This window comes from Pezoporus wallicus, unplaced genomic scaffold (genome assembly GCF_028554395.1).
Source record: "Pezoporus wallicus isolate ANWC-B61680 ecotype Strahan unplaced genomic scaffold, APGP_CSIRO_Pwel_v1 contig_5261, whole genome shotgun sequence".
NCBI classification, from domain to species: domain Eukaryota; kingdom Metazoa; phylum Chordata; class Aves; order Psittaciformes; family Psittacidae; genus Pezoporus; species Pezoporus wallicus.
This window is the reverse complement of record NW_026642423.1, coordinates 8,027,368-8,053,076: the sequence shown is the minus strand read 5'-3', so window position 1 is coordinate 8,053,076 and position 25,709 is coordinate 8,027,368. Positions and strand designations below refer to the sequence as shown.

The 25,709-nt window shown below is 43.5% G+C and overlaps 1 protein-coding gene across 5 annotated transcripts in view; it reads left to right on the top strand.

Annotated features, from left to right (window-relative positions):
* SLC12A8 (solute carrier family 12 member 8) overlaps positions 1 to 24,074 on the top strand; it is a 56,368-nt gene extending 32,294 nt beyond the window's left edge. For 4 of the 5 annotated variants that reach the window (XM_057430079.1, XM_057430080.1, XM_057430078.1 and 1 more), the window contains 8 exons: positions 2,552 to 2,639; positions 4,096 to 4,183; positions 7,299 to 7,445; positions 10,171 to 10,846; positions 11,776 to 11,873; positions 14,484 to 14,601; positions 16,774 to 16,834; positions 18,976 to 24,074. In XM_057430079.1, coding sequence (XP_057286062.1) covers positions 2,552 to 2,639; positions 4,096 to 4,183; positions 7,299 to 7,445; positions 10,171 to 10,846; positions 11,776 to 11,873; positions 14,484 to 14,601; positions 16,774 to 16,834; positions 18,976 to 19,141 — 1,442 coding nt within the window. In that variant the 3' untranslated portion in view covers positions 19,142 to 24,074. The remainder of the gene's footprint in view (positions 1 to 2,551; positions 2,640 to 4,095; positions 4,184 to 7,298; positions 7,446 to 10,170; positions 10,847 to 11,775; positions 11,874 to 14,483; positions 14,602 to 16,773; positions 16,835 to 18,975) is intronic. The other variant, XM_057430081.1, reaches the window with a different exon arrangement.
* The last annotated feature ends 1,635 nt before the right edge of the window (positions 24,075 to 25,709 follow it).

Here is a 25,709-nt window from a genome sequence, read left to right as displayed (position 1 = left end):
GGTCTGTGGAGGGAGGCACTGAGGCGGACTGGGCTGTGCAGTCACCGCTGTGCTGATGACTCACATGTCTTTAGCTTTTTTCATATCCAGTTCAGCAAACCCCATTTTGGTGTTTCCCCTGCACTTTGCTGAGCCAGGAGATTGAATGAGGAAGAGGTGAATCAAGCTCAAGCTGGAAGATTCAGAGGTGGTGCTAGATGTTTGGGAAACTTGGCCAAGAGGTACATGAGATTAATAGCAGTCCTGACAATAGTTTGCACCCTTTGAAAGAAAAATTCAGAGTATTTTTAGCTTTCTGCTTTGCCCCTGAATTGCAAAGTAGCATGCCAAGAGTGCTTCTTAGAGACTTCATGTAGCATGATGTTTGTGACCATTTCCACCAACTTCTGCCTTCCTGACTTTTCTCACTTCCAGCTAAGCCTATTGTGTAGCTGTTTAAGAGAAGCAGTGCTTGGAAGCTTTATCTGCGGAAAAGCACACCAATTGACAGGCTTTTAGCAGGGCTGTTCAGAAGTACATCCATACAGTAGTCTTCCAGGAGAAAATTAAGGGCTCATTTTGATTTGTAATGTTTTCAATATGGTATCAAGGATTTCAATCTGCTCTGAATCTGGCAAACAGCTCTTCCAGGAGCTGAGGAGTGCCGGGGCCATGGGGACTGGCGAGTAGCTGTTGGGGCTCTGGCTCTGTGGTGGAGAAGAGGACAGCAAAAGATGTCTGCTGAATGGAATGATCAAGGGGGGAAAGAAAAGATCAAAGAAAAAATGTTAATAATGAATAAATAAAGACTTGGATGCTTAGCCAATGTGTTTGGCAATATGTGAGTACCTTGTGCTCATTAACTGGCTCTTCTCATGGCAGCACAGTGAGGAGAGGAAGTGTTAAAATTTCCATCAAGCAGACAAGGAGATGGAGCTGTAAAGATGCACAGCAACACCTGGGATAGAGCAGGGAGATGAGCAACCCAGTTGTTGCTCCCTATTGTCAGTCTATCAGTAACCATGGTCTGTAGGGAAGGATCCATCTGGCTGGGCTGGGTTTGCCTCCTTTATTCTGGGATTTATCCCATGGCTCCCTTCTACCCTTTGTCAAGGGAGAAAACTCTTCCAAGCAGCAATCAATGAGCTTTAAAATGCAATGGGGTGTTGCTGCTTTAGAGATGTTGTCACTCAGATGTGCCGCCTGGGAGCCTTCATCAGTCTTGTGCCCTCTGAAAATGAGGGATGACTGCTGGACTTGGCAGCTGAGTGGCAGAACGATGTGCGGTTGGTTCCCTGCTGCCATGGCTGGCAGATGCTGCGAGTGCCGTGGTGCTGGCGTCCTTCTTCTCATTGTTGTTCTGTGGTGATCTCACCCCGGCTCCCAGGGACCATCCCATGAGCGCTGCTGGCTGGCACCTGGCCCATACGCCTTTATAAAGATGTTAGTCTGACATCTGAGGGGTGAGATAGCAATGGACAGAAGTTAATGTCTTAAAAAGACTCTTCTGTCCTGACTTCAAATTGTCCAAATTCTCATCAGGATTCCAAATCACAGATTTTTATTTTATTTTATTTTATTTTATTTTATTTTATTTTATTTTATTTTATTGTATTGTATTGTATTGTATTGTATTGTATTGTATTGTATTGTATTGTATTGTATTATTTATAGCAGGTATCTGAAGTCTTCTAGGAAAAGTTTTCAGGTAATGTGACAAGAAAAGTTGTGTTTTCTTGGCAAATCTGGTATGACTCCTCCTTTAAGTACGGGCAAAGCCTCACAACCAGTTTGTACCTTGGGTTCCTAGCCTCAATATGGAGACTGTAATCCATTGCTTCATCCTGTTTCCCTTTCTTGCATCTTAGATGGCAATTTTTTAGGTTAAGGACCATTCCTGATTGTACAATACCCTGCACTCTGGCCAAAAATAACAGTTCAGTACTTTATTCTTAGTCCTACCATGTTTTCTACATGCTGCTGGGACAATCACTCGCCCTCTCAGCGCTTCTTTTTCCTATCTGCAAAGTAGAGATAATGCCTACTTCCAAAGCAGATCCCTTGGCTGGAAGGTGCCACCTACGTGCTGAGCACTGTTATTCCCTCTGCTAAATGTGCATGTGATTGTCATTAAGCACAGGCAGGCCAGGCCATTTTGTAATGGTGGTTGTCCCCCATGAATGCAGGGAACTGTAATGGATCTGGTCTGGAGGGGGGTGGTACCACCTGCTGAATGCACTGCTGTGATGAACAGTAGCATTTATCTTTTCAACAATTAGGCAGCACTGTCTTCTGTGAGGTTTGCACTAAGATAAGATGGGTTTTGTTCTGCTTCCACCCAGCATTGTTCAAACTGGACAAAGGGTTCTTTGTAGATGTGGTATTGGTGCCTTGCTTCAAAGACAGGAACAGTTTCTTACCAAGCATCAATGGAGACCAGTATTTGTGTGTACGGCAGTGCAATGAAGTGATACTGTTACTGGTTAATCAGTTAACTGATTGATTAAATTATATGACATATTGTAATACCTATTATATATGCTATAACTTAGATTAAATTGCATCTATACAGGTGTGATGGCTGGGTTCAATATGAGTGGAGATCTCCAGAAGCCTGCTACCAACATCCCCCTGGGGTCTCTGGCTGCCATTGGCACCTCGTAAGTCATTAATTGGGAAAAATTTACTCTTTGGAGACTGCTCTGGATGTGACCAATCTATTTCATATTCCCATCAGCCTATTATTACTAAGCCATCTGGAAAATTAAAGGCTGGCTGTCATTCAAACTATTATCCATTACAACCACCTACTCTGGGTGGGTTAGAGAAGAGGTTCGCTAATGCAGATGTAATCAGTCTTTCCTTTGCTGGGTGGGATCTGTGTTGCTGCTAGAGCAGTTGTGCTGCTGCAGCCTGGCTGTCCCAGAACAGGATCAAAGTTCTTAAAGGCCTGGGGTGTGTGATTTTGTCACTTACTACTGTTCATTTTGAAGTGCTTTATTTATCTATATAAATAGAAAATAATAAAAAAATAAAAAATGCAATTTTTATGGGAAAATGAGGCCAAGACAGGTGAAATGACCCTACAAGGCCAGAGGAGTGCAGGAGCCCTTCATCCCCAAGCAGTTCTCTTCCCAGGAAATTCTGCTTTCCAGGGGTAAAATACTGTTACATATTAAAAAAAAACCACAAACCTCAGTAGGTTTTCCTGACTGTTTTCATTGCCACCTTAATTGCTTTCGAAATTATTACTTTTAATTGTGTACCAAGGTTTAGACAGAAAGGATCTTCACAATTTAGAGGGATTCCTGACAAAATTGGTGCTTGTTTGAAGTGAAGGGATTCTGTAGGACACAGAAGTATCACAGATGGAGGGACTGTGGCCATTTACATCTTTGCTGTCTAGGCTTTGCAGACAGACTGGATTATCCCTTCCCCTGAGTACTGGAAAGGCCAGGGACACCAGAAGAGGATCATGGCTGGGGTTGTAGAGCAGGCTGGCTGCAGTGTTTAATGTTACTGCCAGATGAGGGGATCACTGTACCTGCACAATCAGAACGGTTTGGGTTGGAAAGGAGCTTTCAAGGTCATCTAGTCCAACCCCCCTGCAATGAGCAGGGACATCTTCAACTAGATCAGGTTGCTCAGAACCCTGTCCAGCTTGACCTTGAATGTCTTCAGGAATGGGGCATCTGCTGCCTTTCTGGGCAACCTGTGCCAGTGTTGCACTATCCCCATCATAAAAAATTTCTTATGTCTAGTCCGAATCTACCCTCTTACAGTTTAAAAACATTACTCCTACAGGCCCTATCAAAAAAGTCTGTCCCCAGGACTGGGTTATTCTCCCCCCCCCCCCCCAGCAATAGCTCAGGTAGCTTCCCCTCAAGGGTACTGTAAGGTCATGCTGCAACTGTTCCTGGTATATTGTAGTGGGTAAGAAACATGGACTGGTGTTAAATTTATCCCTGAGGCTAAATAGTGCAGGAACAGCCCATGCAGAGTGATTGAAGACACAGCCTGCTGCTACTTGACTGTTTCCTGTCTCTGCTGATGAGCAGAAATACCAATGGTCTTGTCTTACTGGAAAAAAAAAGACTGTATTTTTATTGTTTGCAGGTGGTTTCTGTACATGGTCTTTGTTTTTCTGCTGGGAGCCATTTGTACCCGTCAGTCTCTCCGCTATGACTTCATGATAGCAGAGAAGGTAACTTGTTCAAATAACCCAGTGTAGTTTTATATAATGGTGCTTTCAAGTGGCCATCTGCCTCACTGAATGATTGAACTTTCCAAAGCCTAAGGAATTTGGGTACACATCCCTCGTAGAAATTCAGGGGGATTTTCCCATTGCAAATCTCAGTGCACAATTATTTGTATAATTTTGCATTTGTCAGCATGTCCAGTAATGCTGAATCTTGGCATAATCACCCAGCAATAGCTTTAAGAGCTAAAATATGCTAATATGGTCTAATGATAAATGCTGTATTTTATTCAGTGTTTCCTTTCTCTTTGGTGAAAGCTTAAATCAGATTGAAATCTCTAAAGAACCCTGCTGCCTATCTTTACTAAGTCAAGCAAAACTTACATTTCCACATCTAGTGGGCTATAATTGCAGGGCCAGCAACAGGATTATTAAATTTGAGACATTCCACGTGGGTGTATATACACGAGGGAGGTTTGCAGTGTTACAGGCAATGAACCTTATCATTTCAGGCCTTGAAAAAGAGAGCAAAAGATTTTGTTGTGTGCTGTTGTCTTACTTTAGATGGGATACAGAAGGGCTACATTTCTGTTATTCAGCATTATCCGGAATCATGGTTTCACCATATTTGACACTGTTTCTTGTGATTAATTTAAAAAGATGTTTGCCATTTATTTAATTTGTAGATAAAATGTAAATTTGAAAATCTGGCTTTGTTTTCTTTCTAAGTAATTGTAGCTCTAGAAGTCCTCCAGCCCCCCAGATAAGCTCCATATTATCGGTGTGGCTCCTGCTAAAATCAAAAATCATTTCTGTTTCAGGGAAAAAAAGAATGAGCCAAAGGCAATGTCATTGTATGTTAATGACCTAGTAGGTGAAAAGTACAGTAACTAAAAGAATCAGCTTTAAATGAATCCACTGAAGAGACTGTTAAAGCTGTGGTTTAACTTCAAAACCCATGGGGTTGTGGAATGGATAAAAAATCTCACAGTAAAGAATGTGAAGATATTAAATAATGTTAAATATAAAAACCAACCAACCCAAGCCCCCAAAGAGCAAATTCAGTTTCCTTTTCCCTAGAATGGACCAAAACAGTGGTGCAATTCCAATATTCATGTTGCTTCTTTGAGTTATTCCAAGCTGCTTTAGATTTTAATGACTTTGTTTGAAGAGAGAGAGGTGGGGAGAGATTATTACACATCCGAATGCTCCCTTTCTGTCACTCACAGGTGAGCGAGTGTTTGGCTGCTTTTCTCCCTTACAATACTTGTTTGGTTTTTGAAACATAAAAATGAGATTCAGTAATTTCACTTCTAATGAGCTCCAAGTGCCAATTTCTTACAAAGTATTCACACTCTCCATGCTCAAACCCCCCAGCAAATCCTTTCATCAGCCTCGGTGAAAAGGACTCTTCCCCTCTTCCCCTGATTTGAATGCCAAGTAGTACATTTAAATGCAAGCATTTTTGGCAGCTAAAATAATATGTGGTATCTAGCACAACTGTTTGTGTCTTCCAAGTATTTCTCAAGGCAGGTCATGATTAGAGGAGAGGGAAGGGGAGATTCCCCGTTGAGTCTCTGTCCGTTGATCTAGTGGAAACTGATAATTGCTTATCTTTGCCTCGAGTTTCTTCTGTCCCCCAAGATAAAATTCACAAGGCCAAGTGGACTCCATGGGGAAAATAAACGTTGTGGTAGGAAGTTTTGTGCAATCCTGGACCACAACATTAATTTTACGTGCCTTTACTGAAGAACAAGCATTTTATGGCTTTTTATCCAATCTCCTCTTTGCTCTGTGCAGATTTTATGCCTGAGGAAAAGGCAAATGTAGTTTGAATCATCTTTAGCCGTGTACATGTTTGTAATTCTTTCTAATAAAGCATGTGCCGCCTGACTTCAACAGGGGCAGAAGCTGGGAGGGGCCATATTTGTTTAGACCTCATTTTCCATGAAAGGAGGTCTGGGAGCAAAGGACATGTGCAATGCAGGGGACCTGCATTCAGTGACATCCTCTGCCACAGATGTCTGTCTGGATCTCCAGCAGCTTGCTGCAATGGAGTATGGGCAGGATGGGTCTGGACTGAAATCTGGGGGTATTATCCCTGCCTGGTGTTTCTGCTGGTGTTACTCCCCCCAGCCTTGCCTTTCTCTGTGGCTGGCTGCTGGTTGTCAGACATGTATGGTCTTTGAGGACTGGGGGATGGATGAGGCGACCCCAGACCTTAGTCTGCTTGGCTGTATCTGCTCACGTCCTTACACCATGGCACCAGGAGCACTTCCGTTTCAAGGCTTTCTTGAACAGTGTTCATATTGTGGGGTTTTGTGTATTTGGGTGGGGTTTTTTTAGATATGCTGTCTGTGTTTGCAGCACTGAGGACCTGTGCAGAGGGACCCCAGTCCCCATTCTGTGTGATAGTCCATGAGCTACCCAACTTTCCCTCCATGCCTGTAGGAGATGCTCCTGATTTGAAAGGGTGCTCAATAGAAACCAGAAATAAATTCAGCCTTGTTAGCAATGTGGTTTTAAAGATTTAAGTTTTGTGTTGGCCAAAGGAAATTCTGTTCTCATTGAAGACAGGAAAATAAGGTCATTGTATTATATCCTTCAGAGCGTTTTGAGATGCCATTTGTTTAAGCGGCAATTTTGATTTGGTTTTACTGTGGGTTTCTTTCAGGATTGGTTTTCCCCTCTGGGACCCAGGGGTTTGCCTTCCTGTTTTGGATGGTTGGAAGCCTGGGCAGCTTTTCCTGTATGATGAGCACTGTATATAAGTGATCTCTCCTGAAATAAACTCACTTCCAGTTACTTAAGGGGAATCTAATAGCTGCTGCTTTGATGCAATTGCTCCAAGTGGCAAAGAATTTCTTGGATATGAGCTTGTCAAATGGCTCTGTCGGTACAGGATGTTCAGCATTAAATTACTTTTATGGGATAATTTTCCTGTATTAATTGCTTGCACTGTATATCACGGACCAGATAAATTGCTGCTTTCCCAAGGCTCACTGTTCATTTAGCAATGTTATGAAATACATGTGATCTCTTAAAATACATGTGTTTAAGACTGCCCGGGGGTCTTTAAAGAACAATATAATCAACTTCTCATTCTCTCTGCTTCCTCTAGGTATCCTTGGTGGGTTTCTTGTTTCTGCTAGGGCTGTACATCTCATCCCTGGCCTCCTGCATGGGAGGGCTATATGGAGCACCCAGAATCCTGCAGTGCATTGCCCAGGAGAATGTGATACCCAGGCTTGCTTTCCTTGGACATGGGGTTAGTCATCCTTTCTCTGATACTGCTGTCAAACCTTCACCTGAAGGAAAACTGGTGATTTGAGAAGCCAGGATGGCTATGTGTTTGTAGGGTGAGATGGGGGATCCCTGAAATGCAGGGAGGGGAAGGCTTAGGTCCTGGTACCTTATGCATGTGCAGAAAAGCCAGGGAATGGATGGTTTTATTATAAAACCAAGAGACCAGCTGCCTGCAGTCCTTTGCCTGCCTGTCCCTTGTGCTGCACTTCCTCTGTCCCAAGCTCTTCCATGGGGCTCCCATGCAGGAACAGCCCTGCTTCACTTCCAGCATCTCATTCACCCACCTCTGTGCTCCAGCCCTGGGCTCTGTCCTACCTCTGTGCATGGACAGCCCTTCCTGGATTGCCGTCAGTCCCCTCCCTCCCTCAGACCCACTTCTTTGAGATGTCCCCAGTAAAACAACTACTCATGAAACAGCTTTGCCCATGGGGATTTTTGCCAATGCGTTATTTATGCTGCTGCTGCCCCTAACCATGACTGAGGGAGGTTCCTAGATTTTCTCTGCCCTCCTGTCCAGGGAAGAAGCCTGAAGATTTTGTCCAAGCATGTAATGAAATGGATGGTAACTACCTCTATCTTTTTTTTCTTTCTTTTTCTTCTTCAATGCACATTTTCCTTGAGCTGTTCTTATCCTCCTTGGTAAACTCATAGCTGAGTATGTGACTAGTTGTGGTGCTGTGGATTCAGCCTGTGTGCAGTGGAGAAGAGGACACTTCTGTGTAAGATAAGGTGCCTTTTGAACACTATAAAATAAAACCAAACAATAGATTTGAAAAGTTAAGTTAGGGGGCTGCTAAGCTTGAGATATCCTTTGAAACAGTCTTGTTTTGAGTATGACAAGAGGCTTTCCTTGTCCTCACAAATAATCCTCATTCATGTGAGATGTTCTACTGAGATCAACCAAAGTACCAGTCACTAAGGACTCTGTGGTCTTGGACTATACATTCAGCACAAACTACTTTTTATGTTCTTCTCTTCTTCTAAAAAGAAAGTAATGCCATCACTCTCAATAACCTGCAGTACCTCACTGCTGTCTCTCAGTGGCTGGGAAACCTCACAATGTTTTACTCCTTCAGAGCAGCTTGCAAACCAGAAATATTTTACTATATTGGTATTTCTGAATGTTTAAAATAGTTAAGTGTTTTATAATAATTTTCTATCTTTTCTTTATGTTTCTCAAAGTAATTTTCTAAAATTAAAGTCATAATAATAGCAATAATAATAATAAATAGTAAAAATTATAGGAGAAGCAGTTAACGACAGCAAAAGCTTCCATCTCCTGCAGGCAGTTGTCAGGTGATCCCAGAACAGGCTGTTCTCCACTTGGCAACCCTCATGAAATTCTCAGGGATGTACCAAACCTGACTGCAAAGTTGATTCCCTCTCTTTCTGTCTGTGTCATATTATCTGCTCTGAACTTTGCCGAGGCAGAGGGCCATGATGGGCAGGGCTCAAAAAGAGGTGAGAAATCAAAGGCAGATCACTCTTGCTCCTTCCTTCTCTCTGCCACCTTGAAGGTTGTCTAGATTGGCTTATGGATAGTTAAGTTTGCCTTTACCTATCTGTTCCACATCAGTTCTTCTTTTCTGTGGCTCAAGAAAGCACTGTGATCACTGTAACACCAGCTGATGGGAAGGACAGGAGTGTTTTCTGCGCAGTTAAACCTGAGGTTAACTTAGAGCAGAAGAAAAAGGAGTAATTTCCATTTGAGCTTTGTGTTTATTAAAGAAGCACATGAAGTAAGAGAAAACCTAAGATGTTTTGTAAGGTCCCTTGTAAGATGTTTTCAGTGATTTCTTTATGCACAAGCTTCTTGGGTACTGAAATGTCAAGAGAGTGCTTGGCCCAAGGTAGGGCATGTTAGACTTGGGATTAAAGCTCATGAGCTGAAGGGTCAAGTCTTTTCACCCCTGATGCCCTTTGCTTTGTTTCTCTTTTTCTCCTGCTTTCCCTGCCTTCACCCTACCCCAAGGAGGAGAGCAGGCAGTATTTCTCCTGGCTACCTGCCTTCTGATGCATTCCCAGCATTGCTGGGGGCTGACTCCTGCCTTCCAGCATCCTCAGCTGCCTAACCTCTCTGCTGCTTTCCTCCTGCCACTGGGCTGAATGCAACTCAGAAAACCCCAAGTGCAGAGGCTCAGCAGACCATGGATTTAGCTCAGCCTCATGTCAGGGCAGGGCCAGAAGCTGCTGATGTGAAGGTGGCACTGCTCCATAGAGGCAGAGCTTCTTTGACTGTGTCTGGCAGTCAAAGCCTTTCCAAAGGCAGCATAAGGGAGCCTTGTAGGTAGCCAGTGATAGAGTCTTGAAGAGAAATTAGAGACAAGCAGTTAACCCTCATTAATATTTTTATTGCCAGATGTCCCATAAGCCTCACATATCTTTCTGAAGGTTTATTGCTGCTTTAATGACATTGTTTTACGATGGAGATACGGAGTGAGAGTGGATGAATTTTTCAAAGACAAAGCTTGACTAAGGCTCGGAGGTGAGGTGGGAACTCAGCAGGTTTTGGCTTCCACTCTAAGCTGGTGAGCCTCTGCTTGCACATGCATGCGTGAATTTCATGACTAAGGGAGTGTTGCAGACCACCCAGGTAACCACCCGTGGCAGCTAAGCAAGTGGGAATCCTCAAAGCGAGGCTTATGGTTATTAGCTTTAAATATAAGTTTGTTTTCTTTATGAACTAGAAAGGACCCAACAAGACTCCAGTGGCTGCAATTTGCTTGACGAGTCTCATCACCATGGCTTTTGTCTTCATTGGGCAAGTGAACGTTCTTGCTCCCATAGTCACCATCAACTTCATGTTGACATATATTGCTGTAGACTATTCCTATTTCTCAGTCTCCTTGAGCTCCGACATTCAACAGAAACCTGACAAGACTCAAATGGAAAATGCTAGACCTGCTCACTCTTCCCAGCCTTTAATTTTCAACAAGCCCTCCAGCCGTGCAGCAGATGGAATAATTCAAAGCAGATCAAATGGCACCTTGCTGGAATTCTCAAAAGACATGGACCAGCTTTTTAAACCATTTCGTAGTGAGCCAGGTGCTTGCAAAAATGAAGAAGCCAAGAATTTAACCCAGAAGGTCAAACAAAAGAAGGCAAAGAAGCCAGCCAAGCAGACATTACAAGACAGCTTTCTGCTGGATCTCCATCACGATATTCCCTCAGCTCGGTACGGCTGGGATGAGACCACAGAGCCCCACAGTGACACCTGTGAGGACCTGGCTAAGCAGGACTGTTGGTGTGATGCAGGTCCATGCTCATCATCCCCTGTGGATGCCCAGTGGAAAACCAGGCTGCTGGAGCAGGGAGAGCAGCTCTGCAGTGAAGTGCCAGCGCTCTCTGGCCAGAGAGGAGCAGGTAAGGGCTGTAGCAGATAGACATCTCTGTGTTCACAGGAGAGTGGTTTATAACCTTAGTCCTCCTGATGCTTTCCTGAAGGCAGGTGTGAAACTAGCTTTATGCAGGGCTGTCATTCAGTGATTCATAGCAGTAATATCATTTATTCCAGGTGAGGGTAAGAGTTCATCGCAGTGCATCACAGAAGTTCCAACGCAATTTCCTATGGAAGATTAATCACAGGAAAGCAGGCAGGACTATACTTACTGTAGGGTTGTTTTCTCTGTGCTCATTATTATACACATGCATGCTTAACACTGCACATTAAAAGGTTTTGAGTATATCTTGGGATTTACTTCATCCTGGTGGGGCGGTAAGAGGGAGCTGTGTGAGTCTAAAATTGAGGCTATTAAAGTGCGGTGGACCCCAGTCTGCAGGAGGAGTCTGTAATTCAACATCCACAGCTAAGAGTCTGAATTTCTTTTGTTGGTGATGTGGGTATTTGATAACTGTGCATTTGCTTGGAGTTTGTCATCTCAGTGCTGTAGAGGTTTATCAGCATTAGTCAGTTAAGGTTCATAAACCCCCCTGAGGAGAAAAGTATTATTTCTTTTTTTTTAATCCCCATGAAATTAGGGAAACCGAGGCAGAGACAGGCAGGTTTGGCCTTCAGATGGACTCAGTACCAGAGCTGGCAAGTTGTCTTTCCTGTTTTATGGTTTTTATTTTCTAGCATTTCATATTTCATTTTAGAGGTTTCAATCTAACTCTGCCATATCCAGCTGTCCTCTGTTTATCTGGAATCTGGTAATGAAAGTCAGAGAAAAAACACCACATTATAGCTCCACTCTAATGTCTTTTTTTTTTTTTTTTTTAAATCTTCTTTCTCCTGTGTTTTTTTTTTTGGTTTGTTTGTTTGTTTTTTGTTTTTTGTTTTTTTTTTCCTGTAGAATTGTCTATAAAGCAACAAAATCCAGAGCTGGGAATTCAGCGGTTACCAGAATCCTTGTACTCCAGATTCTGCAATCACTGGGTTTCCTTTGCTGGTGTAAGTAGTTGTCTTTTATTTTGAGCACTGATTTGTGATTGTAGAAAACAGAAGAAAATTCATCACTTACTGCAGTGTAATACACTCTCGTACTTTAAAATGGCTTTTGATTCTAATATCCCAGGTCACTTGAATTAAGTACTCAAGGTACCATGCATCTAGCAGTTCAAATTCAGAGAAAGAGAGATGGTGTATTAATTAAAACCACCGCAACAACAGTAAAAAAACCCAACCCACCCAACCCCAAAAGATCCACATTCCAAGACTGGCATCTTAGGACTTTAGAGGTGCGTGGCTGGCTGGGGAAAAAAACAGTGTCCCTTTTTTCACTGTGTGCCAACCTGCTTTTTCTTGCTGTGGGATGGAGTGAGACATCAGCTTCAGTACTATGTTACTTTCATTTATGAGCCAGTTTCTGCAGGCTCAGGGTGGGGTTTCATTAGTGCTGACCTCTTGATACCAGCAGCCCAGCTGTGAAATTCCATCTTTTGAGGGAGGAAAGTGTAGCATTCCACCAGCATGTTGCTTTAAAGAATAAATAACTTCTAAATAACTTCTGTCTCAAGCTGCTGTAGAATTTAAGACATTTAAATTTACCTTGGAAAGATAGATTGTTGAGCAGATGACAGGAAAAGGGTCAGATATGCATAATGAATGAACCATATGGTCTTACTGCATGAATGGGGATTTCATGGCAGTGTGTAAAATATAACAAACCCACTCAAACGACACATTGGACCCTTTAGTTTAATCCTCAGATGGAGTTTGACACTTACTTTTCAAATTTGCTGCTGCTGCCAGCAGCTAGCTCCTGGTGAGGGGTCCCACTGGACTGCAGCACTGGGGTGGGATGGATGTGGAGGCTTCTCTCTAGTGATGACATCTTTAGAAGGCCGCACATGGATGCTGTCTCTGGGCTTGGTAACTAAGGGGGTTCCCAGGCACATGTCATTGAGGAGCGGTCAGCTCTCTGCCTTTGCAGGGGAACTTGCTTGTGGAAATGACTGACATGTTCATTAAAGCAGATTTGATTTCCTTTCAACTGCAGCAGAGCTGAGGAAGGATCAAAGGTGCAAAATGAAATCAAAGAAGCAAAAATCAGATACATTTATTCATCCTGACTCCTTTTCCCTCCGCTCTCTCTCTTAAAGTTTCACCAGTTGTGTCAGTCTGGACTCATTTAGAATCACAGAATCATAGAATAGTCAAGGTTGGAAGGGACCTTAAGATCATTTAGTTCCAACCCCCCTGCCATGAGCAGGGAGGGACACCTCACCCTGGACCATGTCACCAAAGGCTCTGTCCAAGCTGGCCTTGAACACCACAAGGGATGGAGCATTTACGCCTTCTTTGGGCAACCCATTCCAGTGCCTCACCACCCTCACAGTAAAGAACTTCTTCCTTGTATCTAACCTGCGCACGCTGCTGGCTCATGTTCAGTTTCTCATAGACCAGCACCCCCAAGTCCTTCTCTGCAGGGCTCAGAGCTTTTTGAGCTCTTTCTTTGCATGCCTCTTCCTAAGCTTGCCAATGAAGATGTTACCCCTGCCCCCGTTATTATGCCCCTTTAAGCCAAACTTAGCACCTGAGTTGGTAAGTCTCTGGGTACTCCTCTTAGAGTATTTCAAGCAGAGACCCATGCTGCCTCTAGGACTCAGGGTAGCTCAGTGAAAGCTACCTCCATGCTGCTGAAGATGACACTGTAAACCTGTGCTGTTTCTCCTTTTAACAGTGTGCCCAAATGAGGCTTCTTATCACACAAGAACCTCATTACCAAGAAACCTCAACCATGCCATACCAAGTCTTTTCAGAGAACACTGGATAGAAACGCTCTGCATGTGGCCAAAAGCCACACACTGTGGAATGTTTTGCAGGCAGGAGATGACATGGTTCCCCAGGGGTCCTGCTGCATCACCAGCCTCAGCCACCAATACCAAAGAACGTCCAACTACCCACATAGTTGCAGCTGGCATCGTTGTGCAAGGAGAGTCTCTGTTGCGTCCCATCCTGGGACATTATGAGGGAGATGCCTAAAAGGAAACACTCATAAGGATAATTCCAAGTAGCAGCGTCCTAGGTCCTGACTGTGTACGTCTCTTACACAACACTGCCAAGAAGACCCTGAGAAAGATGGAGATGCAGAGATGCCATTGAAGCACTGGTTTTATATGCATTTAAAACCAAGATTCAGCATTTCTGGAAAACCAAACCAAACCACAACAAACCCAGCATTTATTGGTGGTCTCATGAGAACTTGAAAGATCCAGCACTGCCTCAGTTCTTAAAGAATTTCTGCTAGAGTGACGATGAAAGCTCTTCTTGCCAGGTTGAGGAAAAAAATGCTCCCATGGCAGGGGGCTTGGAACTAGATGATCTTAAGGTCCTCTCCAGCCCTAACTATTCAATGATTCTATGAAATTGCTGACCCAGTGTCAGGCTGTGTCTGAAGGTGTACAGTCATCCGCAGGCACCTGCGCTACCAGCTCTCCTGTAGGGCCAGAGCAGGAGTCAGTGGAGCCACTGGGCTGTGCAGGAAAAGAACTGTCAGGCTGTCATTGCCATGTGAGCTTACAGACTCTGGGGTAACCCCAAAGCATGTCTTCCCAATAGGTGATCGTGTGTCTCATCATAATGTTTGTGATTCAGTGGATCTACACCCTTGTCAGCCTGGGTGCAGCAGTTATTGTGTATTTCTACATTGGCCAAGTGAGCCCAGGACTCCCCCTTGGTGAGTATTATTTTTTTCCTGTAGTATTAAATCTGCTTAAAAATTCATTAAGCTTTAATTTAACTTAATGAGGGATTGAGACTCTGATGTTTAATATGCAGGTGACACAGTGAATGATGAAGTTTTGTTTCATTGCTGGTTTTAATAAATTTTCTCTCTATTTTTATATTGGATTCTAACTGTAACTGACATTGGTTTGATAGTTTGAACATTGTGCTTATTGCTTCATTATAATGTACTTGAAATGGCAAAACAAGATACTAAGACTTAACAAGGGTGGCAGATTGTGAATGTGTCACAGCAATGAGAAAAATCTGCTGTAAATACGTTTTAATAAACTTAATCTAAACCCACCTGAGAAAAAATGGGAATTATGACAAGTATCTCATTAAATCTCAACATTCCTAACTGCAGAACAAGAGAGCCTTTTGATTCCAGAACTAAACAGGTTGACTACGTAGGGAATGTAATCTGGGAAAATACTTTAAGGCAGAGGGTGTTAAAAAGGTCTGTTCATGTGATCGGCTTAAACAAGTTCAAAATTAAACAGTGAAGCACATTCAGAAAGAATCTCATGAGAGCCTACAGCTTCTTTGCACAGCCATAGGAGGGGTTTGTGTTGGTCTGTGTCTCTGAAGGGAGAAGGTGATATGCACAGTGTGCACATACTCATGTACTTATGCATACATACATGTGTAGGTACACACATACATATGTAGGTGCATGCATCTGTAAGTACCTGCACATGTGGATGTGCAGGTTTTTGTCCAAGATGAGAAAAGTCAAAAGAGCCTGAGTTCATGTGCCTTTTAGGCAATGCAGAAATAGCTGCCCAGGTTTATTTAGGTGAAGGATTATTAGGCACCAGTTAAGTAGGCACTAGATTTTAAAACCCAGATGATGAGAAACAAAAAACTAGTTGTCACTCAGTAGCCATCAAAACACAACTCAACCATTCTCCTTCTACTCTTATGTGACTTCTTTTCTATGTATTTGTGTGGAATAGTAGAAAAGAGCTGAGATTGTGGATAGTTCTTGCTAATTTGTATCTTTTGAGGTATATCTAAGTTTTAACAAAATGTTTTGCAGGCCCACATATTAAAAAAACCCACAAATTATGTTTTCAGACTTTGGACTTTGCCTTTGTGTATTCATAGTATTATATCTCTGTTATATGCTTTTGAAATAGGTACCAAAAATGACTTAAAAAGAATTTCTCAGTCAGTATGTAGAGGATTTTGGAAGGTGATCTGAGAAATAGCAACATGATTAGATATTTTTTCTTGGTTTCTTTTGTACATGCATTCCCATGCATACAGTCAAACAATGCACAGCAAAGAAAAAGTAGAAATGAACCCTCAAAGTTCAGCCTGATTTTTATTTGGCTGTGAGTGAACGTTGTTTCGTGGTCACATGGCATCCAACAGTCTGTGAGCATGTTCTCCAAAGGACTGAATGACCTTTCTGTCTATAAAGGGTGGGAGACACTAGCTTGAGAGATGCTTTGGATTAAGGACTAGATGAAGACCTCTGGAGCAGAAATACTTTTTCTCCTCTCTTTTTCTCCTCAGCAGTCTAAGCCAGCAGGAGCTGCTGGGTCTCTAGTCTCCTCCTTGTCCCTCAGCACAAACTTCTGCTGCTTTTGCTGCCAGCTCTGGCACTTCCCTGCCCCTGCAGTGAGCCAGTGCAGGAAACTAGCTACAGTGAGATCAGAAGAAATCAGTGTTGGTATAATAAGCAAAGACAGCTCTCCATGGGGTCAGACAAGAAGGAATGCATGGTGAGACCACAGCCACTCTTGCTGAGATGGTCTGAGTGGTTCCTCTCTTCCACCTATCCCTGCAGTGTGAATGATATTCGCAGTCTGGGGAGAGAAAAGGTACTGCAGTGGGTGTCTATGCTATGTTCATGGCTTTATGGGAGTTTAACAAACCTTGGTCTGGGAAGGGATAGCTGTTCCCCATGTGAAATTTGAGTTAATTTCTTGACAATGGCTTAAAAGCCACAGTATGTGGGAAGACTGCAAGAGTGTTCTCACCATCATGAAATCTTTGGGTACTGAAGTCTTATAACAAGCATGTTGGTTTGAGATTTTATGCAAAAAATTCGGTGGTGTAATGCTATTATGAGAGAATTATCAGTGTACTGACTTCTTGTGCCTTTTCTCTGTAGGAGCAGCAGCGAATTTCAGCTTCTTTGGCTGGATTAAGTCAGTTTTGATCACCTTGTGCAGGTTGGTACCAGTCACTTGGCAGTGAGAAAGGTGGTGATTGTTGTTCCTGTGGCCCACTTATGTGCACAGAGAGGGGTAGAAGAATTGATTTGCCTATTACCTTAACCAGTCTGTCTGGTTCTCCTTGCATACTCAAAGTTCTTCTCACTTAATGGTAAAAATTACTCCTTGCTTTCATAAGCCTTGCATATGGCTGGCCATGTAAGTGACACAATCTCCTTTGTCTTGTGTGTGGACATGTCAGCTGATGTCAGGTATCTTGGTGCCTGAAGTTTTATCTTACCCCAAAAGGTCTGTGCTCAACCTCTATGGCTCAGATTGAACAGGAAAATCTGGTAGGAAATGAGGAATGGGAGATTCCATCTCTTCCACCACCATTTATTGAAAGTAAATTACTGTGGTAGTGGTGAAACATGCACTCATGGCAGCTGTGCTCAAGTTTCAGAGAGGAAATTTGGGAGGAAGCTGCAATAGCTATGGGGCAAAATCAGTAAACAAAGTCTTCAGTGAAGGAGCCATTCAGTATTGAGTTTGCATGGGACTGCAGTAGCTTTGTCTTGGGGTTTTACTTCCCTGAACCTTAAGAGTTTTGTTTGGTTGGATACTAACTAGATTTCTTAATCTGTTTTGATGCTATTAATTATTAATTCCATTATGTTTGTGTTTCCCATAGCAGGGCATGACCATCTCTGCCTCTGCAATGCAATGGGGTTTGAGGTTCTCAGTGTATTGGGTTGGGTTTTTCTGTTGCAGCGTGTCATCACTGTAGTAAGGACTACAGAAGATGAGCTGCCAGTCATTATATGTGCAAATCTGATGGCTCCTTTAAAATAAATGAAAGTCCAGGCACTTAAGTACATTGGCACATGCACGTTGGCACATGCCTGTCTTGCCAGCTTTTGCCTCTGCCCACAGTCCCTATAACATGGCCATGTGCCTTTGAAAACAGAGGTGGTTTGAGAGAAAAGCTGGGGCTGATGGGACCTCTCTTAGGTCTCTATGGCAGGTCATTTTAGTTTGGTGCAGCTCCTGATTGTTGGTATGCCTCAGCCCTGTCTCCTGCCCATCGTCAGAGGTTCCTCACAGAAGGCTGGTTGAGATGTGAGGCTTTGTGGACAATTAACTGTCTCTGGAAAAGACAAACTATTCCTTTTGGAGAGGCAGCCCTGCTTCTTGTGGGTAGAGGTGCTGTTGTCGCAGGGGGATTTATCTTACGGGTTATCAGACTGACACAGTCGTCAGAGCTTCGCTCAGTGCAGTCAATGAGGAACGATCCTGGCAAGGAGGGCTGAGCTGAGAGCTGGTGAGTGCCCAAGGCAGAAACAGACCCTATTGAGTCTCTCCTCATGTGCAATCTCTGGGTCATCCAGCCAGCTTGTTTGCCTTACCTTAATGCTCCTCCTCATGCTGGTACAAAGACAATTCTGGCTCTGCTTGGGGGTCAGGTGGGTCATTTTGAAACCCACCTTTGCTACACTGCAAGAAAGTGCATTGAAGTAATTTACAGGTTTTTCTTCTGATCTTTTTTCTTGAAATCCAGGCAAAGTATTTTAATGAATTGGAGGTAAAGGAATCCCATTAGATTGCAAGAGAGTTGGAGGCAACCAAGGATCCTTGACACCTCTAAGGCTCTTAGATGCTCAGTGAGGTCTGAATTGGTGCTACCAGCTCTTACAGTTTTGATTTGGAATAAGGTTTTCTTAAAATCAGCCTCTGGGACAAAGAAATTGCAGGAAGATCTCCTCTTTCATTTAAAAGAGTTACAAAAATAATTGTACATTAAAGTTTAGGAAACTCTAAGAAGTGTCTTTTTCATTGGTCCTATGATTCTATGATGAGAAATATTTCATGTTCCTTCTTCTGCACAGTGTGGAAAGTGTTTGCCTTAGCCAGCATCCAAAAAGCAAACTTACTTGTTAAGAAAAATACATGTTTTCCAGAGTTTGCTGGGGGAAGGGAGTATATTTTTTGTGTGCCTTCTAAGAAAAATGTTTGCAGAGTAGCTCTATGCCTTCCAAGGGCATTGGGAAGGACTTAGCCTCTTCTCGAAGTGCCCTGCCTTGTTTGCACAGTGGAGAGCATGACCGCTAATGGATGTCAAACAAGGGGTGATGTAGATGCTTCTGCTTCTCTGTTTGCAGGAGAAGGCCATCTCCCAAGGAGCAGATCGTGGTGACACCGTCCTTTGCAACAGTTGGCATGGCGACCACACAGCTCACCGAGGAGAATGCAGACTTCGCCTCACGGGACCGCTATCACCAGTCCTCACTTATCAGCAGAGAGGAGTTTGAGAATCATTTCCATTAAAGGACACAGAGAAGAAATCAAGCTGTCACTGTCACTTCAAAAAGCATTTAGAAATGCTGATTGCTGCCACAGTGCCATGTGAAATACTCGAATATATATGAAAAGGATGTGAATAGTTATTGATATATTCAAGGCTTGTTTGTTTATGCGTACTACAACCTCGCTGAGTTTCAAATCTTATCCAAAATGGGGAAAAAAATGCAAATGAAAGAGCCAGTCCAGGGAAGTGATGACTTACTGAGGACAATATAATCCTGTTAAAGAATTCAATTATAAGCGCTATTGAGCTCTAAAGATCATTGCCGCTATAAAAGCGTGCAACACCCCATTTCAAATGTCCTCTGGGTGACCAAGGACGCTTTATGCCTGAGAGTGGTGACCTCACCAGCAGGAGCCAGTGCCCCATACCCAGCTGTGTGCCATGGATGGATGCAACCTTCCAGGTCAATTCACTTCTCCTCTCGGCATGAATTTGCCTGCTTCTAATACAGTCATTTTCTACCTCAGCATTTCAATAACAAAGGTCTTAGAAACTACTTTAAGGCATTAGACAATAAGCCAGAATCAGTGGCAAGTGATTATGAAATACATTCACAACTGGAATTGCACATTTAAATGCAGCAATGCAGTTTAATGACCTCTACTGTAAAACTGTGAAATGATGTCTTAGCAGCTGTTCGTAGTGATTTCCCACATCATTTCGGATGTGATACCTGGGACCTGACAACATAGCTGGGTCCAAATAGAGTACCTCCTGGCTGAAGGAATAGATGGCTCAGAAGTGCCTTAACAAAATATGTTTAGCCTCATCTTTGCTTAAAGCCTATCCCGTAATGAGCCCCTGCAAGGAGCCATTCCTCCTGCTGAAGTGATTTGGGATTTGCAGAGATTCACATGGGGATGCTGCAGGATTTCCTGTGCAGACCTTAGAGTGTGTGAGCAGTTGCTGTGGGGCAAGGTCTAAAAAGAACACCCCCATCACTATCGCTTCTGCTTCCCAGGGAAAACCCCCTCTGTTGAGAGCTGTCCTGCCTGCTGGCAGCAGTCTTGGCAGAGACTTACAGAGGTGAGAGAGAAGGGTCTGGGTTGAGGCAAGCCGCAGCACCACAGATCAGTTCTGATGCTACCAGGAGGGGGAAATCGCTGCCTTTCCCTTCATTTCATCTCTAATTGTTTCAGCCTTTAGATTATTTTGATTATTAGCTTATTTATTTCTCCTTCTGTGCAATAAAAGCTTGAGACAGAAGGAACTTCTGTTTGTGCTTGCTGTGGTTGCACTTGATGCCTTTGAACACCATTCCACTTGCCAGCACTCGGTGCCCTGGTGTTACCATCCATGGGGGGGCCCTCTCCTTCCCATCCCGTGGTCTGACCAGTTGCAGCTTTGGCTCTTCCAGTTTTCTTATAGAGGGAGGCAAAGGAGACTTTCTGCTGGGATGAAGAAGAGAGCAATCCTGGTGTACTGCAGAAAGTGGACTAATTTTTTTAAGGTTGCAGGTCTTTTACTGGGTGTTTCTAACCTTAATTATCTTGGTAGAGGCAAGAAGGAAGTTATGCTGCGTGTCCAGCTGAACCATTTCAAGTCAGTCATTCTGTGTTGGAAACACTTCTTCCAGGGTTCTTTATTTCTATTGCCTTTTGCCTTTGGTTTCCAAAGAATCTGGATCTGTTGTGGGGATGTGGCTTCATGCTAAAGCTTCCCCTGGCTTCCCTGAGACCAGTGGCTCCATCGTCCTCCCTGTGCTTGTAGCATTCTCAACCTTGGCAGCTACTGCTGTTGTGCAAACTTCAAACATGCCTTGGTGCTGATCCACTGCTGGCAAGCTTCATTGTGCTGTGTTATCCCCTGTTACAGTGTGATACACAACCATAATGCCATTACTGTAAAATCTGGTATTTCATAAAGTCCTGTCACATTAAAATATTGTGGGGTGCCTTCCCTCCTAAGGCTGGGATTGCCCAGCCCCACATTTCTGTATAGCTTGGACAAAAGAAAGCCCCAGAACATGGTATGGAGTGATTAATGGGCAGAAATTCCTGGGTTAACTTCTTTGTTAGCTCCTAAATAATTTAGTTCCCTTCTTAAAGTAAGGCAGCAAACAAGAGATGTAGAAGAGGATGGGGAAGATTCCCTTGGCCATGTAGCTGCCGGAGGAGCTGTGCTGGTTGAAGCCAGATGACTTTGGTGGTGGGGAGTGTGGGAGTGTTTGTCTCTCTGATGTCATGGTCCCTGATCATTCCCAAAACTGGGATGTGATGCGCCAGAAATACAAGCAGCTTCTCTCCTGGTCTAGAAGTATTGGGAAGGTGCCCCACAGCTTTGCTTTCCGTCAACTAAGTCTGCAGCAGCTGTCCCCTTCCCCTGCCACCATGGTCCTGACTCCTTAGCTCCAGCAACCTTTTGCATCTGAACATCCTCTGGAACAATTTTGGTTGTGACTGTTCACCTGCGCAATCTCTGCTGGCTGCTGGAGGAAGGCACCATGCTGTTCAGGGGCCCAGTGAGAGGCTGTCCAGGGGGTTCTGGGGTGCAGGATGGTCCATGCCTCCGTATTTTTGGAAAAAGGCAGTCACAGGGCTGGCAGTGTGGCCTGGCAATAGCTGCTATGGGGACCTGGCAGCAGAGGAGATGCTCTGCAGAGGTCATAGTTCTGGGGAGTTCTGATCTTTGTGCTTCGTGTGCTGCTGCTGGAGAAACTCTGCCACCTCCTCTACTGGCATCACCAACACAGCAGGAACCAGCTCCCTTCACCACCTGGTATGTATGGGCACCTGGCCCTTTCCTCCCATTCTGACGGGGAGGAATGCATTGCATAGGGCTGGTTTCCTTCTGCTGTTACAGGTTATGAGTAGAGCAGCTTTCCTCTTTAATGCTTGGAAAGGGACATGCTGATCTTTCCTGAAGTGTTAGCTCTGGTGTAGTTAACGGCAAGAGGGGAGGGAAGCCTTGTTTTAGCACCAGTAATCCCACAGACTGGGTAACACTAGAGACTTGATGAGTTAAAGCTGATAGGGGTATGCATGGCTTTGCACATCAAGCCTTTCCAGCAAGAAAAGGCAGTTGCATTGCCAAAGATTGGGGTGTCATGTCAAAAATGTCAGTTGTTTCTTTAGCACTCTAAATAAATGAGTGAAATTAGGGATAGGAATCTATCAGCTTCACACTTAGTGATTGAAGGGAAGAAATATAGGTGGGGATTGCTGTTGTGAGTGGTAACATGATGCTTTCACCCCTCTGTGAGCCAGGCTGATGCTGGCAGATGCTGAGGCTTTTGTGAAGCTTCAGGTTCCCCGAAGGAAGGTTTGGGACCTAGCTTTGAGCATTGTATGTCAAGTATAGGTTTCAGTTTGGTTAATGTCATTATGAAAAGGCCCCCTTATCTCCTAAGCCATGTAAGTTTCATTATCATCTGTAATTATTTTCCTTTCAGTTGGAAATTTGATTTTTTTTTTTTTAATTATGTGAGAAATGAAAAGGTTTTGCAGTGGTTCAGGGTCTGAAAACATTAGTTTTTGAGAGAGATGTGGATGTAAAACCTCAGTTTTGTTCCTTTTCTGCGTTAACAACACTGTAGATCAGTGGCTCTAGTTTTGACGGCTTCCTTTGCAGAGCACGCAAGCACAGAAGGCAGGGAAGGATTAATATTTTATTATATGCCTTTCAGTATTGCCTGAAAGCTCATGCTGTGTTTGTGATCCCGCAGCACAAACAGGTACAAAATCAGACTCTTCCGCCTCAGAAACTTGCAGCACAAACAGTTGTTGTGGTTTAAGCCCAGGACAATAGCCAAAACTAAGAATGAGCATGAGGAAAGTGCAGTTTTATTGTGATATTGGCTGTGAGACAGCTCCTCAGTTGCTATAAGTTTTCATCATTCCCCTAGGTCTGCCTGTGTGTCCCATTAGGACTCTACATGGGAGAACCAAGCTCTATAACCTAGCTCAAACCCATCTTTTTTCTCTTCCCTCTTGGCTTTTTCTTAATCTTTGAGTTTCCTTGGATGGTCTTTGTGGTGTACACTGGCCAAAAAAATCACACACCTGCCATGATCATTTATTCACAGCAGATAGTCATGACCACAGTGCTGAAGTGGCAAAGAATGCTGACAAAATATGAAATTATGCTTCTGCTCATGGCTGAATTCAGGCACAGGGCTCTCTGTGCCACATGAGCTGGTATGCTCTCACCCATGCACCTCTGGTTCAGACAAGCAGAGTTCCTCAAACAGCATCATACTTACACCTGCAAAGGCTAGAAGAGATTTGCTGAATCACAGGAGCCAGCCTAGGATTGACATTTAGGTTAGTGGGAAATTGAGGTTGTTTGAATTATTGCCATTGCATGGTGAACTTCAGAAAAAGCAATTACTGGGATAAAAGAGAGAAAATTTTGTAGGCAACCTATAAATTGGGTAAGTTCATACAAAAGTGGTATATAATGGACTTATTTACATTCTGCAGTAGTGGGTTGCTGAGACCTAAATTTGGCGTAGCATCATTTAAACCCCAGTTGAGGTGAAACCTCAGAAGTAACAGCCCTAAAAGGTCTGTATGAGAGGCAATAGCAGCAAACTCCAGGCTAGAAATAAATAGCTTTAAAACCCATATGGCACAAGACGGGCTCGTTCCCTTTCTGCCTTCTTCTTTTCATGTTTTTTTTTCATGTAATTCTCATGCACGAACCCCTCAGCACCTGGGATTTGCCCCCCTCATGTGAGAGTGAATGGAAGCATGGGTGCACTCACAGAAACAGCGGTCAAGGAGTGAACCTGTAACATTATCTGATCCAAATGTTGCTTGTAAACTTTGGTAGGGGCTTTTTTTTTCTGGATTTTAAGGGGGCTGCTGTGCAGTATTTTGCTTAGCTCTAAAATGGCCTGGTTTTCCTTGACTTGCTCCAAACCAGAACTGGCTGAAAGGAGTCCTAAAAAAAAATAATAAATCTCAAATTTAGAATAGCTTTTTTTCCCAGCTAGATTTAGATGGCTGATTTTTATTCCCCCCCCCCCAAATACAGGATTTATTTCCAGTGACAGGATTCAAAACACGACATAATTTTAATGTGTTGTGCATTTTGCTGTGAGTGATGAGAAGAGATCACAAGACCTATATCCATCCTGATCTCCAAATGTCAAGTATCCGGAACAAACTGCTTCCAACAAGGCAAGCAGTTCTTGTAAAGATAAATCAATAAAAAAACACACACCCCCCAAAAAAAATTCAAGTAAAATTGTCAGGTACTAAGTGTCTTTTGGATGATTAGGATCCATTAGTGGATGGCTTACAGCATTGAGAGGAGATGGGGAAGGTAATTAATTACTTGGGAACTATCTGTCCACTTCGGAAACTCAGGACTTTTAATAACAAATTCCAGGAGTAGAAAATATTCACTTTGTACCTTAATTCATCATCAGCTTAAAACTTGTCTGAAGTTTATGAGCCGGATCCAAGTTTTGGACAGATCTGGGCTGAGTTTCAAGGGAGCTGCAGGAGTTTAGCGACATTGGCCAGGGCAGCGAAAACCTCCTATAGAACCGGAGGGAAGGGACCGGTCAATGTAATCCTGACAAAGTGCTGCAGAGATGCCTCTTCTGTACAGATTCTTGTGGGTTTGGTGATTTCAGCCCAAAACAATGCAGAGCTGGGCAAACTTAGTCACATTTCTAGCCCCTCAATGTGGAAAATGGAAATCGGGGTGAAATAAAAAAAACACTGTTTTTCCTCCCCCAAAACAAGGTTGGGTTTCAATTAATCACTGTGCAGTATCAACCTTGTTTTATATAGTTATGTTAGAGGCTTCCTATGCTGATGAGGGATTTGTTTGTTTGCTTGCTTTTAACTCCTTTGTGTATCAAATGTGCTGGTTGCTTTCAGGTGGAAGAGTTGAATGCATTTTGTACATAATTCAGGGAGACATTTGAGGTCACAGCCTTTATCAGGAGGATGCTGTGCCATTATTTTATATCAGGCTTTGCCTGGCCCATCCAACTCCTCAGGCACGGTTTCATGCATTTAAATCTCCCATTAGTTTCGTGCTCTCAGAGAGGGAGGGGAGCAGCCCTCGGCCCAGACCTGCCCTGTAACCAGTATTAGTAGGATGTGGCAGTGAAGCGTGCAATCATGCCACAGGGATAAACAATTCCAGCACCACATGTGGAAAAGCCAAGTGCCGGTGGCCTTCACTGAGTGCTTGTGTTCCAGCATAGCCACTTTCATCCTTTGACGGTTTCCCCGTATTTTCATGTGGCTGCTGGAGCTGGAGCTCAAATGTACCAGTTGTAAATTGACTTCTTCAGTGCAGGGATATTCCTTATGAAGTGATGAAGGTAGGAATAAAATAACATGGCAGGAAAAAAACACAGTACCTTTACATTTACAGGCACTAAACCTTGGCAAATTAGGCACCTTGGTCAGGGAGGGATTGCATTTGGGAAGTCCAAAACTGGCCGATTCTTGGTGTTTCCTTTCAAAGTGTTTGTGAATAATGTGCTTCTCACTAATGGAATCATGATGGAGAGGTGAGAGATTTTTTTTCTGATGGTAAATACTGGTATAAGTGCATGGGTTC